This window comes from Ursus maritimus, unplaced genomic scaffold (assembly GCF_017311325.1).
Source record: "Ursus maritimus isolate PB19 unplaced genomic scaffold, ASM1731132v1 scaffold_25, whole genome shotgun sequence".
NCBI lineage: Eukaryota > Metazoa > Chordata > Mammalia > Carnivora > Ursidae > Ursus > Ursus maritimus.
Window position 1 is genome coordinate 10,639,752 of NW_024425008.1, and position 13,547 is coordinate 10,653,298.

The 13,547-nt window shown below is 53.3% G+C and overlaps 1 protein-coding gene across 1 annotated transcript in view; it reads right to left on the reverse strand.

Annotated features, from left to right (window-relative positions):
- The window catches only part of RIN3 (Ras and Rab interactor 3), a 118,274-nt gene that overhangs the window by 2,451 nt on the left and 102,276 nt on the right, over nt 1–13,547 (reverse strand). The window contains exons 8-9 of the mRNA XM_040641513.1: nt 8,936–9,067; nt 1,862–2,025 (exon numbers count right to left, since the gene is read on the reverse strand). Of these exons, the coding sequence (XP_040497447.1) occupies nt 1,862–2,025; nt 8,936–9,067 (296 nt within the window). The remainder of the gene's footprint in view (nt 1–1,861; nt 2,026–8,935; nt 9,068–13,547) is intronic.

The window sequence follows — 13,547 nt, forward strand, 5'->3', positions numbered from 1 at the left end:
TGCTGAGGGGGTTCCTCATCCCCCATCCCGGGCCTCTCTCCTAAGCTTTACCACCCCAGTGAGAGGCACCGATGCTCTGCCTGGCTTAGCACTGGGAACCTACAAAGTAGAAGCAAGAAGTTAAGGAGTCCCGTGGTCAGGCTTGGATCAAGACTGCCCATATTGTCAGAGTTGGTGGAGAGACATGTGTCCCCAGAGGGGATGGGGAGCGGTGGTGGTGGGGTGGAGCCCGCCCCTACCGACTTATGCTTGCTCATCACCAGTTTCAGTTCTCTTCCCAATCTCAAGTTCAGTGATGCTAAGTTGGTAGCTTGAAATTGGCCGTGGTGGGAATATTTATACCATGGAAACTGACAGGAGATCAGAGCTGCTTTTTATCTCCCCAGAGAGCCAGTTACTAAACATTATCAAGACACCATCGATTAGAGGAGGGAGGACATCATCTCCGTAGCCTAGAACATGTACTGGAGAGACAAAGCACATCTGGTCCCCAGCCCATGTATGCCGATAGGAAAACTAAGTTCCAGAGAGGGGCAGGGACTGCTCAGGGTCACATAGCCAGCTAGTACAGAGCTGGGTCCAGACCTTCAGCCTTTTGCCTCCCAGACCTGGGTTCTGCCTGTTACAGAGGTGCCATCCTGAAAGCCAGGGGTGGAGTTCAGGTCCAGTGTGCTCTGGGTGCCAAGGGAACGAGACTGCAGAGCTACTTACAGCTCTGGATTGCTGCCTGGCTCAATGTTTTTTTTGTGTGTTTTTTTTAAAGATTTTATTTATTATTTATTTGACACAGAGAGAGACAGCCAGCGAGAGAGAGAACACAAGCAGGGGGAGCAGGAGAGGAAGAAGCAGGCTCCCAGCAAAGCAGGGAGCAGGACCCTGAGCCGAAGGCAGATGCTTAATGACTGAGCCACCAGGCGCCCCCTGGCTTGATGTTTTCACTCTCTCCATTCTGCACACACCCCAGTCCCACTCTGTCCCAGGCGCTGGGCGTGGGACACCTGGGACATGTAAACCATGGGCCTTCCCTTCCAGAACAACAGCTTCATATTTAGATGATCACGATATGGTGTGACATGTGCTATAATGGGGGAAGCAGCAGCAAGAAGCACAGAGGAGGGCACCTAACCTGGGCCGTGAGGAGTGGGGGACAGGTGGGGAGGTGGTTCGAAGGCGGCTTCTTAGAGAAGGACCTGTCAGAGAAACTGAGGCTGGGCAGTGGCAGCCAGTGCAGGAGGGGAGGTTGACCAGCATGGGCAGAGGCTGAGCACCAGGGACTTGAGCTCAGCCTGTTCAGGGAACGGTAGGCCGTGGGGGTGGGGGGGGATTGTAGCTTGACTGAATGCAGGGTAGGGGTGTGGGGGGTGACGAGCGTGTAGGAGGCAGGAGTCCCGCCATGTATGGCTTGAATACTGAGTGTGTCTAGAGAGAGGTGGCGGGAATGCTGGCTGGACTGGAGGGGCAGGCTAAGGGCAGAGGACCCTGGCAGCAGCTGCCTTTGTCCAGGGACAAAAGCGGCAAGGTTGGAGATTAGCTCATGGGCTCCCCAAAGGGGGACTGGCAAGATTAGATCCACATCTCTGTGCACAGCAGGGCACTGAGGAATGTAGGATAAAAGTCTCATCCCAAGCCCCCCCATCCGGTCTTGTCTGCTCACCTCAAACACCCATGGTGCCTGTGATACTCTTCTAAAGCCCTGTCCGCCCCCCCAACCAGCTGGCGTCAGGCTCACTGAGCTGCGGGGGGGCACGCGACTGGTGTCTGCGGCATGGTCCCGCCGGCCCCCTCCCGCCCCGCCACCCCGCGCCTGGCGTCACCTGCACGGAGGAGCGCGACGTCCCTCCCACCCCGCACCCAGCGTCACCTGCACCGAGGAGCGCGAGGCCCGGGCCTTGTTGAGCGTGCGCCTGCGCTCCCAGCGGTGGATGGAGTCCTGCACCTCCATGCTGAGCTGCCGGGTCACCGTGATCTTGTCGTAGTTCTTGATGTGCTCCAGCGCCCCGTAGGTGGTGGTCAGGTAGTAGGATCCTGCCGAGACAAGGGTGTGGAAGCTGAGCGGGCTGCCAGTTCCGCAAGCTTCCTGAAGTCCAGCACCCCTCCCCCCATCAGAGATGGTCTTTGGCTCCCCGTCAGGGTGGAACTTCTTTTTCTTTTTTTAGATTTTATTTATTTATTTGACAGAGAGGGAGAGAGACAGTCAATGACAGAGGGAACACAAGCAGAGGGAGTAGGAGAGGAAGAAGCAGGCTCCCAGCAGAGGAGCCTGATGCGGGGCTCCATCCCAGGACTCTGGGATCACGCCCTGAGCCAAAGACAGACGCTTAATGACTGAGCCACCCAGGCGCCCTGGAACTTATTTTTCAAATGAGTTTTGGCATGTTTTAAAACTTAAAGGACACAAAAGAAACTGATAATCGTGGATGTCTTTAGGGTGGGGGAAAGGGGTGGCCGGGAGACTTCTCACCATAGAGTGATACGTGTGTGTATAGACAGACACACACATGTATATGTCCTAGTCTAAAAAATACTTTTCAAAAGATGTAGAAAAATTTCAGTTAGGTTATATTTTTACCCACGAGTTTTAAAAATTTAAGGGAAGTAAAACATTCAAATTCTTCATTTCTCCATTCCTTTTTACTTCTGAAGTTAATTCACGTGTGTTTCCTAAGGTAATGTAAGCATTGAGATACTTCGGACGGCAAAATTTACCTGAAGTTTTAAGATAAAAGACAACCATTTGCACAATGCTTCCAAGTTCACTCTTCTTAGCTTCCTAGAGGTTTGAGTTAAAACTGTTAGGGAAGCACTGACCTCACTGAGCCCTGTCACTTTAGAGAGAGAGAGGGTGGCTTGGTCAAGGTCGTGCGGCACTTTGATGGGCCTGCCTCCCACTTCTCAGGCCTCCCTCCCAAGCCCTTTAGGGGCCGGGACAAGAATTTCTCTTCTCGGTTTTGTTTGTTTGTTTGTTTGTTTGCAAGGCGGGGGAGGGGCAGAGGGGGAGGGGGAGGGGCAGAGGGGGAGGGAGAGGGCCAAGCAGACTCGAGTTGAGCGTGGAGCTCAATGAAGTTTGATCTCACCACCCACCCTGAGATCACGAGCTGAGCCGAAATCAAGAGTTGGACACTTAGCCAACTGAGCCACCCAGGTGCCCCCAGGACAAAGATTTCTGACATGAGGCTGATTCTCTTAGTGACCCACGCAAATCCCATCTCTTTTTTTTCCTGAATAAATGAAATCAACTTTTTGGGGGAAGGAACAATTAACTAAAAACGCTCACTTCCCAGACCCTCTTGCAGCTCAGAGTAGAGGGCAGGAGACCCCATTCTGGCTACTCAGATGTAAGTGGAAATCCTTGGTGGTGGGGGGACCTTCATGGAAAGCCTTTTGAAAGGGTTGATAGAGTCTTGGGTTTTTGCCTGTCCTCCTTCCTCCTGCCTGGAACCCAGAGGTGAGGCCAGAGGCACAGCAGCGGTCTGCAGATCAGAGGTGACGGGCACAAAGACAAAGGCTCACATCCTCCAGAACAATGGAAAGAGCTGGGTCCGAGATTTCCTGACGACAGGACTAAAAACTGCCGTTATCATCAGCTGCTTCTCCTAGGACTTCTTTTCTTTTTTAAAAAGATTTTTATTTATTTATTTGAGAGAGAGTGAGACCAAGAGAGATCACAGAGGGAGAGGGAGAAGCAGACTCGCCGCTGAGCTGGAAGCCTGGTGTGGGACTCGATTCCAGGACCCTGAGATCATGACCTGAGCCGAAGGCAGATGCTTCACCGACTGAGCCACCCAGGCGTCCCCCCTCACTCTGATTTTTAAACCATTATTAGTTACATCGTGAATTATCTGCAGCCCCACACATTCCTGTTACATTGGGTGAAGCTCCCTCCATATGCCTACAAATTCCACACCAATATGGAAAAAGTGCACAGCCTGTCTGGGGACGGTGTGCTGCTCATGTCAAAGCTAACATAGGACTTGGGCTGGCAACCCTTATTGGAGAAGAGCCAGCCACTAAACCACTCACGTGTCTCCCCTTCCAGTGGAACTTGAAGCCAGCTGTGCCAGGAGCCCATCCCTGGGGCCAACAGCCCTGGCTGTCCCGAGAGCCCCTCTCCTCGAGCTGACATGCCTCCCAGGCCCTGCATCCCATCCGTGATCGCGTCTCCCTGGCGGCTGACGGAGAGCGTTCAGTTTTGGAGTCGGAGACCACAGGCCGGGTCTGTGCCCTTCAGCAGCCAGCCCTGTCATCTCCAGGGAGTTACCATCCTCTCTACGCCAGTTTCCTCACTTACTTTTCCCAGGATGTTGTGAAAAGTCAATGAGATGAATACTGTTAAGTGCAGGGCTTAGTAAAGTGTGAGTAATGCAGGTGGTTAGTGACCTAAGGCAGAAAGATGCCCCAGGGGGAATCTCACCCTCTTGCAGCCAACTTCCCTTTGACTTGGGGCCGTCAAGCCATGCAGTGCCTGCCATGACCACTAGGTGGCAGGCGCCCCCTCCCACCATGAGTTTGGGAGCTGGTTGGTCCCTTTGAGGGGAGTGTTGTCCTTTGATGGACAAAACTCACTACCCCATTAAGATATTTGTACAGCATGGCCAGCCATCAGCCAGACTGCAGAGGGGACGCGGGCAAAGATGTCCAGGAGGGTGCTTCTAGAACAGGTTTGGATTTTCTGCTGGCTCCAGCCAGGCGTCCAGAGCGGCCTGGGTCTCCCCGTCTAGCTTTAACTGCCCAGAGTGGTAGAAGTTGCAGAGAGAGGCTAGAGGGGGGCCTGGGTCCCATCCGCCCAGCGTTCAGGCCCCCTCTACTTCTTATAGGAAGTCCCTGATCTCCCATGCCTGATAAGCCCCCTGCAAAGAAAGCAGACCCCGATCACTGGTCTTTCACCAAATCAGCAGCACTGGGGGACCCGCTGAAAGAATATGAAGGTCTTGGAGGGTACAGAGGCAGACTAGCAGGCCTTTCGTCCAATGCAGAATGCTGGAGCGCCCAGTCGGTTTGAAAACCCCAAATCCAGCCCAGCACGTGCACTTTCTCAAGCCAGAGAAGTTAAGTGACTTGTCCAAGGTCTCCAGCCAATCAGAGGCAGAACCAGGACGGAAATCCAGCCTGCAAACCGCTCTTTCTATTACACCTGGGTTAGTTCTCCTCTTAGAATGGAGCAACTGAAGTTCTCACGAGTGAGGACTCCCCGAGGGCCGGCCCTTGCTCCAGGCATCTCTGAGCTCCTCAGAGCTGGGAGGGCAGGGGCTCTGCCTCCTCTTCCCCTCTAGGCAGCCTCTTGTTTTTACCTGAGCCTCAGGGGCTTTGGGAAAGGAGCATCCTGGGTGCCATGAGCCAGCCAGGACAGGAGGCAAAGCTGAGGGAACTCAGGAACACTGTCCCCCCCACACCTTGTGCTCTGTCCCTCTGCCCCTGAGCCCAGATACTTCAAGATGGAGGTCTACTGGCTGTCAGACTTGACGGGTGGAAGCCCCTTCCCAAGCTGGAGACCCCCACGTCCTCTCATTCCCCGGGGCCAATATCTGTGAGGCCGGGCCTGTGCTGGGTGCTGTGACTTCCCATTCTGGCTCTCAGAGCAGGAACAGAGACGGGTGCAGGGAGGCCTCCTGGTCTGCGCAGCATGACATAAAGTGTTCTCTGGCCCTCAGAGCTTCTATGGGCAGGGTCTGTCACCGCTGGGGGTGGGGGGCTGGGACAGGGCTGCTGGGAGGGGCCAAGTGCAGTGCCTTGCAAGACCCTGCCCTGCCTGCAACTTTACTCCCAGCAAACACCTCATGGATTCCTTAGAATCTCCCCATGGGGCCAGAGACTGACTCCTTTGGTTTGAAAGAGGCTGCATGGTATTCAGGCAGCCTTGAGTCAGAAACCGTGAGTTAAGACCTTTACATTATTTACTTGTACTTGGCTTGTCTCAAAAACGCTCAACATAGCCCAGAATAGACCCGCACTCCTGCCTGAAGGACCTGGGCTTTCCCACCCAAACCCTGTGTAGGCTTCAGGAGCAGGAGGAAGATCCTAGAAGGCCATGGCAGGGTGGGAGTGGGGAGTGCAGGTCCATAAGGAGAGTGTAACTGGGCCCAGGATGTCCTTGCCCTGTCCCCGCTCAGTCACTGTACTTGGCCCAGAGCCCCATCTGGCCACAAGGATTCAGGCTGAGGATGGAGTAGCAGTCACCGTGACCAGGGCGTGGCTGACCACCACTGGGAACACGCCGGCTCGGACCACGGCAGAGCCCCACGGTCTCGCTCCGTCCCTCAAAGGGCTTTGGTGGACATTGTTTCTAAGGCCCTATGATGACCTGTGGGGGGTGGAGCCAGTCCTTTAACAGGATTTGTTAGTGATTTCTTCCCAGGGAGATCAACAGCAGTGCCCACTGCGGAAAATTTGAAAATCAGATAAAAAGCAAAGAGAAGGCACTCTGCTCTGTGCTCTGGGCCTTCCACGGTTGTCTGAGCCATATCCTGCCCCACTGCGATATCCCACCAGCCTATTGCGTTTCTTCTCAACATCCATCAGATGTGTCAGATGTGAAATATTTTCATTTGCTTATTTGTTTAATTAATTAATTATTTTTTAAATATTTAATGATTTTGTATTATATTATGTCACCATACAGTACATCCCCGGTTTCCGATGTAAAGTTCGATGATTCATTAGTTGCGTATAACACCCAGTGCACCATGCAATACGTGCCCTCCTTACTACCCATCACCGGTCTATCCCATTCCCCCACCCCCCTCCCCTCTGAGGCCCGCAGTTTGTTTCTCATAGTCCATAGTCTCTCATGTTTCATTCCCCCTTCTGATTACCCCCCCTTTCTTTATCCCTTTCTTTCCCTACCTATTTGTTTAATTTAAAGATTGAAAGTCTGACATCCTCCCTCTGCCAACTGGAATAAAATTTCGCAAGAAAGGGGACCTGTTGTCACCTGGCATAAATTAGAACCTCAGTCAATATCTGTTGAATGAATGAATATATGGCCTTTTCCAGGTAACTACTGAGTCTAAGTGCTTTTCTTATTGATTTATAAGAACTTTTTACATATTAAGGCTATTAATTTTTGGTGTGCTAGTTTGTAGAACACTTTTCCCTGGTTTACTGTTAGTATCTTATTCTGTTATGGTAATTTTTGACTCATAGAAGTTTGCCCTTTAGAGGTTACATGTATGGTAGCCAGAAGACAACAGCTAATATTCCTGCTGAGAGCTCTGGGCAGGCTGCTTACTACTCAGGAGCCAGTCCTAGGAAATGGGGTGCTCAGGGTTTGGGGCAATTCTGCTCATAGCCGCCTGACCCTCCTTGCCTCTCATTCCTTCTATGTTTTCCCCGTAGACTGTAGGAAACAGATCAGTGTTGTCTGGAGGCCTCTGCCCACCCCTCAGCCTTGTGGTGCTTTCATGTGCATGGTCAGGACTGGAGAAGTCAAGGAGGAAGGCTCATGAAGGCCTGAGGTAGAGGCTCCAAAGTGTGGGGTTCAGAATGAAGCATTCACTCACTCTCATGAAACTACGACCCTCGCCTGCCTTGCCCTGCACTGCGGACAAATGCCTGGCACACAGTGGGGACTCACTGAGTAGCTGCTGAATGGACAGATGAATGGGTGGGTGGGTAGTTAAGTGGGTAGATGAACGGATGGATGCGTGGATGGCTGAAAGGTGGGTGGATGGGTGGGTGGGTAGCTATATGGGTAGATGGATGGGTGGGTGGTGAGTAGGGGGATGGGTGGGTGGGTGAGTAGGGGGATGGATGGGTGGGTGGATGGATGGATGGATGGATGGAGAGATAGATGGGTGGATGGGTGACGGGTGGGTGGACGACAGGTGGATGGACAGATGGGCGGATGGACGGATACCCTGGGCAGCAAATAATCACTGCTGAAGGAAGCCTGGCTCCCACTGAATTCCTACATTCTCTGGAAGACAGGTTGTTCCAACCGCAGAAAACTTTTAATGGGGAGAAAAAAACAGTTCGAGACGTCCCAGAGCCCAGTCGCAGTTCTACGTGACACCTTTACACGCTCCCCTGAGTTTCCAAGAACTCACAGGACCCGCCTCGTCACACTATCACCCCAGAGACTGATAGACGCTAAAAATGCAAACAGATGCAAACAAGAGCAGCTTCTCTCAAGAACCACAGGCCCAAGGGGAACACTGGAGCCCTGAGAGTCTCGCTCTGTCCTTTGGGGCTGACATCTCAGCCCCTGACACCTCAGGGCTGCCTCAGAGCAGGGATTCGCGGTGGAGGAGTGGCCAAGGCTAAGTGGGTGGGGGGAAGTGGTGGGCAGGACGAAAGGGGAAGGGAAACTGAGCGTGGGGTGGAGCAAACCACGCGTCTGCCATCATCCTATTGGGGAGTGCGGGGCTCCTTGTCCACAGCGTCAAGCTTCGCTCGCTGACAGGGGACCTGGCCAGGGCTGAACGAGCAGGGGGCTGACAGCTCCCAGGGCCACCCCTGTCTAGGAACTGATCATCATTCCCTGCTCGGACTCCTTCCCATGCGTTTACCCACTGCTTCAGCCTTATCTTTCGTGCTGTTCCCTCTGTGAAGTAATGCCTTTCCCACTTCTTTAACTGGCTGGCTCCTAGCCATCCTTCAACACTCAGCTCGGGTATCACCTCCTCCTGGAAGCCTTCCCTGACTGCAGAGCCTGAGCAATGGCTCCCATACACTCTGGGCTTCCCATCATTCCAACATTTGTCAAATAGTGGTGACAGGGTCTCTTTCCTGGCCCAGCGCCCCTGCTAGTCCTTGAGCTCCCCCTGAACAGGGCCCCTGGGTCTTGTCCCCAGGGCTCAGTGGACTCTGGCATCCAGGAAGTGCTTATTGGGCTGTGCCCTGGTATGGCCCTGGTGTGGCCGAGGCCGGTGATACGCAAGGGGCCCCGGAGGCACACAGCTGCCCCGGGGGCCAGAGGCGGGCCGGGCTGGTGACTCACCCTCCCCCAGCTGCAGGGCGGGGTCCATGAGCTCCATCATGTACTCCACGTTGAGCAGCATCTCCGGGAGGTTGCTGCGGGCCAGCACATACATGAGCACGGGCAAGAAGTCGTCTGCCCCGTACGGCTTCCCTGGGAGGAGAAAGGACGCGGAAGGTAGTGAGCGTACGGTTCCTGGTGTGAGCCACTCCCTGCCCCGGGGAAGAGCACAGTGGTTTGCTGGGTGGGGGATGGTCACCCCTGGAAGAGGAACCTTGCCGCTTTCTCATGACTCAGGACAGGGGCGACCTGGGATCAGCCTCCTCAGGGAGGTCTGAGGCACAGTCCAGGTTTAGGAAGAAGGAACCGAGAGAGACACCCTCCCTTGGAGTGGGCAGGAGCCAACCCCTCCCTCTTCCCCAGCTCTTTCCCCTCAATGCCCCCCCTTTTTTTTAAGATTTTATTTTTAAGTAATCTCAACACCCGGCGTGGGGCTTGAACTCACAACCCTGAGATCAAGCATCGCACGCTCCAACAACTGAGCCCTCCAGGCGCCGCTACCCCTCCTCGCTGCTTATTTGACAGTCAAGTTCATATCACACTCATTCACGGAGCCACCCAGAAACAGCTGTCTTTCTAACAGTGATGTATTCTGGGAAGTTTCCCTGTCCCTTTTAACCATACGTCTCCCTCTCCACCTGCAGAACAGAAAGCCCTCCCTCAACCAGCACCATGTGGTTGAAAATTCCACCATTCAACCTAAGCAGGGCCCTTTCCTGAGGGGTTCTTTTAAAATGTAAATACCTCTGAAAGAATAACCCATCACTGGGCACCTGGGCGGTTAAGCCGCTAAGTGGATAAGCGTCTGCCTTCAGCTCAGGTCATGCTCCTGGGGTTCTGGGATGGAGCCCCACGTGGGCTCAGTGGGGAGCCTGCTTCTCCCTCTCCCCACCTCCTGCTTGTGCTCTAGCTCTCTCTTTCTCTCAAATAAATGAATACAATCTTAAAAAAAGGAATAACCCATCACTTCTGCTTTTGTGGGACATGTTCACGTGGTTTAGGGCATCTCGACAGTAACAGATGCCTTGGGGAAGAGAGGAGGGTAGAGGGTAGGCATCCAGGAGAGATGCCTTCCCAGTGTGGCTCTGGGCTGGCTCTGGAGACTGACCGTCTGGCAACACAAAGTCAGAGGCTGGCCATGGAGGGGAAGAATTCCTGCAAGGACAGAATTCCCTGGAGTCCTTCAGTTGGCGTCTTGGCATGCCTCTGAGTGCACTGGGGAGAAGGAGAGCTTGGCTGAGCAGCTTTGCATGGTAGGGAATGGCCATGTGGGGTCCCCAGACTCAGCTGGAGGTGACAGAAGGAGAACTCCAGAAGGTTCCACACCATGGCTGTTGCCCTTTGTGTCCTGGATGAGATTAATAATCAGTCCAAATACATGCCAAATAATTACAGTTCTTTCAAAAGGTGTATTTCTACTTGACACGTTTTACAAAGGAGTTGGGTGACCGTCGGAAAACACAGGATAAAACAGTAAAATCTGAATAAAAATGTAAACGTCAGGAGAACTCTAAATTACAAGAAGAATTGTATGCCACAGGTAAAATAGAGACATGAATAAGCAAGGACCCATTCAACTACACTTTTAGTGCCACAAGTTTGGCTTTGAGTTTCCCAGTGGCCAAAGTGAAGAGGAAAACCCAGTTACACCTTTCTCGTTGTCCATGAAAAGAAAACACACCAGTTTCTCGGGGGCACCAAGTCATTTCTCTAATGCTTAGGGCTAACACAAACATTTCCCATGTGGCTTCACGAGGGGGACGCGATCGGCAAGTTCCTTTGGCGCACGCGGGGGCTTAAGTTGACTTCGCAATTTTCATTGCGTTGCCTCAAGATGGGGCTCGGGGCGAGCGCTTCCAGGACAGGAACGCGAATTTCGTAGCTCACCGTGCAAGTTCCCCTCCAGTCCTTGTAACTATTATGTGAAGTCGGCGTTGTTTTGCCCGTGCAGAGGAAAAAGCCCTGAGGGTGATGAAGGGACAAGACAGGAGCGGAGTCGCACCAGGCTGCAGGTACCCGAGAGGGGAATGAACCCCGTTTTGTTTAGATCACTGGTGGGAGTGTGTGTGGACAGCAGTCTGGGCTGTGTCCTCACGTCTACAGAATGTGAGCGGCAAATCCCGGTGGAAAGTGCTCCCAGTGAGTGGTCAGAACGGCTTGGCCGCGGCCCACCTGATGGTTCGTTCATTAATTAATTAATTAATTAATTAATTCATTCATTCATTCACTTAAGCCCTTTTACTAATCACCCTATTCCTTGGGTGTTACCTGCCCAGGTAATAAGATCTGATTTTTCTGGATTCCTGTGGGGACCAGAAAGATGTGAGTAAGAGAAACAGCATGAAAGAGGTTTTGAAAGGCGTGGGAGAGCTCTGTATTGAATTTAGCAGCCCCTCGGGTGGCATTCTGTCCTGCGGCCCGAGCCCGCGGGGGCCTCTGATAAGGTCTGTCCAAGAGGTGCCCCTTCTTGGTTTTCCAGAGAACAGTGTGCCTTGTGGCCTTCCTGGCCGCACTCAGTTCCTACATCTGCAAAATGGGGCCAGTAACACCAACCCTGATGGCCTTGCAGGGTTTTCAAGAGAATAAGATGAGAAAACACAAACGTGTTCCGTAGCCGTAAAGTGCTGTGGAAAAGTGGGCTATTACGGACGTCTCTGTTCTGCTTTCTCAAGTGGCCTCAGTTTTTCCATCTGTGAAATCAGCAGGGTGGAGGGGCTGGTAACACACAGCCCTGAAAAGCAGAGTCACACCCACAGTACGAGCCTCAGCGCACTTCTTACCAGCTGTGTGACCTGGGGCTAAGCGCTTTACCTCTCCGAGCCCGTGTTTCTAGTCGTGCACGATGGGACACAGATCGCACGACATGCTACGGGATTCCGGTGAGAACTGTATACGCAGATTTACCCAGGGTGCTCCCCCATGCTCCCACAGAAAATGCCTGCTAAAAGACACCCATTCTCTCCATTCTAGCTCTGTGTTCTGAGGCTCTCTGGATTACTTGTTTCAAGGTTCCCTGTCCCCTCCCTGCACCAAATGAGTCTGTTTTGGAGAAAGCAAGCTTTGCCCTCAACCTTTATAAGCCTGAGATGCACCTTAAGGGCTCCCGGGGAAAGATCTTGTGCTGGGAGTTGTTTTTCATGTTGATAATTTAATTATCAGAATCCTGGCCCGCAGGAGAGTTATGAGTTGGGAACTGATGGGACACAGTCCTGTGGCTTTTGGAATGCCCGTGTAACGCACGCGCTGGCAGAGAGCTGATTAAACTTCACTAGGTTCTTAGAACACCCATTTCTTCTTGCTGTTGTGTTAATAACTCGGCAAGGAATACAATCGGCGAGCTCATGTGCTTTTGAGCAGCGGTTCGCCACCAGGGCGATGTTGCCCTTCACGGGTCACTGGGCCGTGTCTGGAGTTGCTGTTTGGCGGTCACGCTAGAACAGGGTGCTATGGACCCCAAGGCCAGGGATGCCGCCGAGCAGCCTATGACGCCCAGGACAGCCTTCCATGCTCAAGATGTATTCGGCCCCAGACGTCTACAGTTCCAAGGGTGAGAAGCTCTGCTTGAGGGGACAGGGACTTTCAGTAAGAGGTAGGGTCCAGCTCTGGCCCTAGGTTTGGGACTCAGAGGCCCTCCGGACGTGGCTCTGGGCCCCATGGGGATGCAAAGTTGATCCTTCTTCTTCTTGCCACGCTCTCCCTGAGAATCCTGGCCGATGCTCAGAAAGGGTTTTGGGGCCCATCTCCATGGTTCGCACCACGTTCTGTTTAGCCGGCCCGCTGCCGGGGCTCCCGTGATCCCATGACTGTCCCTCCAACTACCCGTGAGCCTCCCCTCTTTGTTTCCACAGTACACGGCGCAGGCCATAGCAAAGGTGAGCAGGAAGCTGAGCTCCCACCAAGGTTCCCCGGCTCCAGTGGACCCTTACAGAGACCACTTGAGTCCTTCCCCACCAGACTCGAGCCAAGTGTTTCATCATTTCTTAGAAACCAGCCCTTGCTGGGAACCCTCCCATTTCTGTCAAGGAGCCCCTGCACCCAGTCCCAGGATGCAACGCCTGGAAGCACCCCCTTCCTCTGGGGCTCTCAGTTCTCTGCCTCTCCCCAGGCAGAGCCCCAGGGGAATCTTCCTTCTGACTGCTTCCTGCGCTCACCCTTTGCGTTTTCCTGCCCTACTCCCTTACTCCCCTACCCTACCCCTCCCAGCAGGGTCTCTGTCCTTTGATCCACTCTGTCCCCAAACTCATCTCCTGAGAGTACGGCTCTGATCATGCTATTTCTCTTCTCAAGAACCATCAATGGCTCCCCACTGCTTAGAGAATCAAGTCCAGACCTCTTAGCCTGACATTCATGGCCTTCCACAATTGGGCCCATAGACACCTGTCCAACATGACTGACTCTACTCTCCTCCAGCCAGACCATCTAGAATGGGTCACCTGCATTCCAGGCCCCTGGGATTGGCCACGGTCACCTGGCGGCATGGCTTCTCCTTGCCTTCCACAGACCTGAGCCTTCCATCTCCCACCCAGCACTAACCTTTGTGGGACGCTCTAAAAATGCAAAGCATATTTTATAA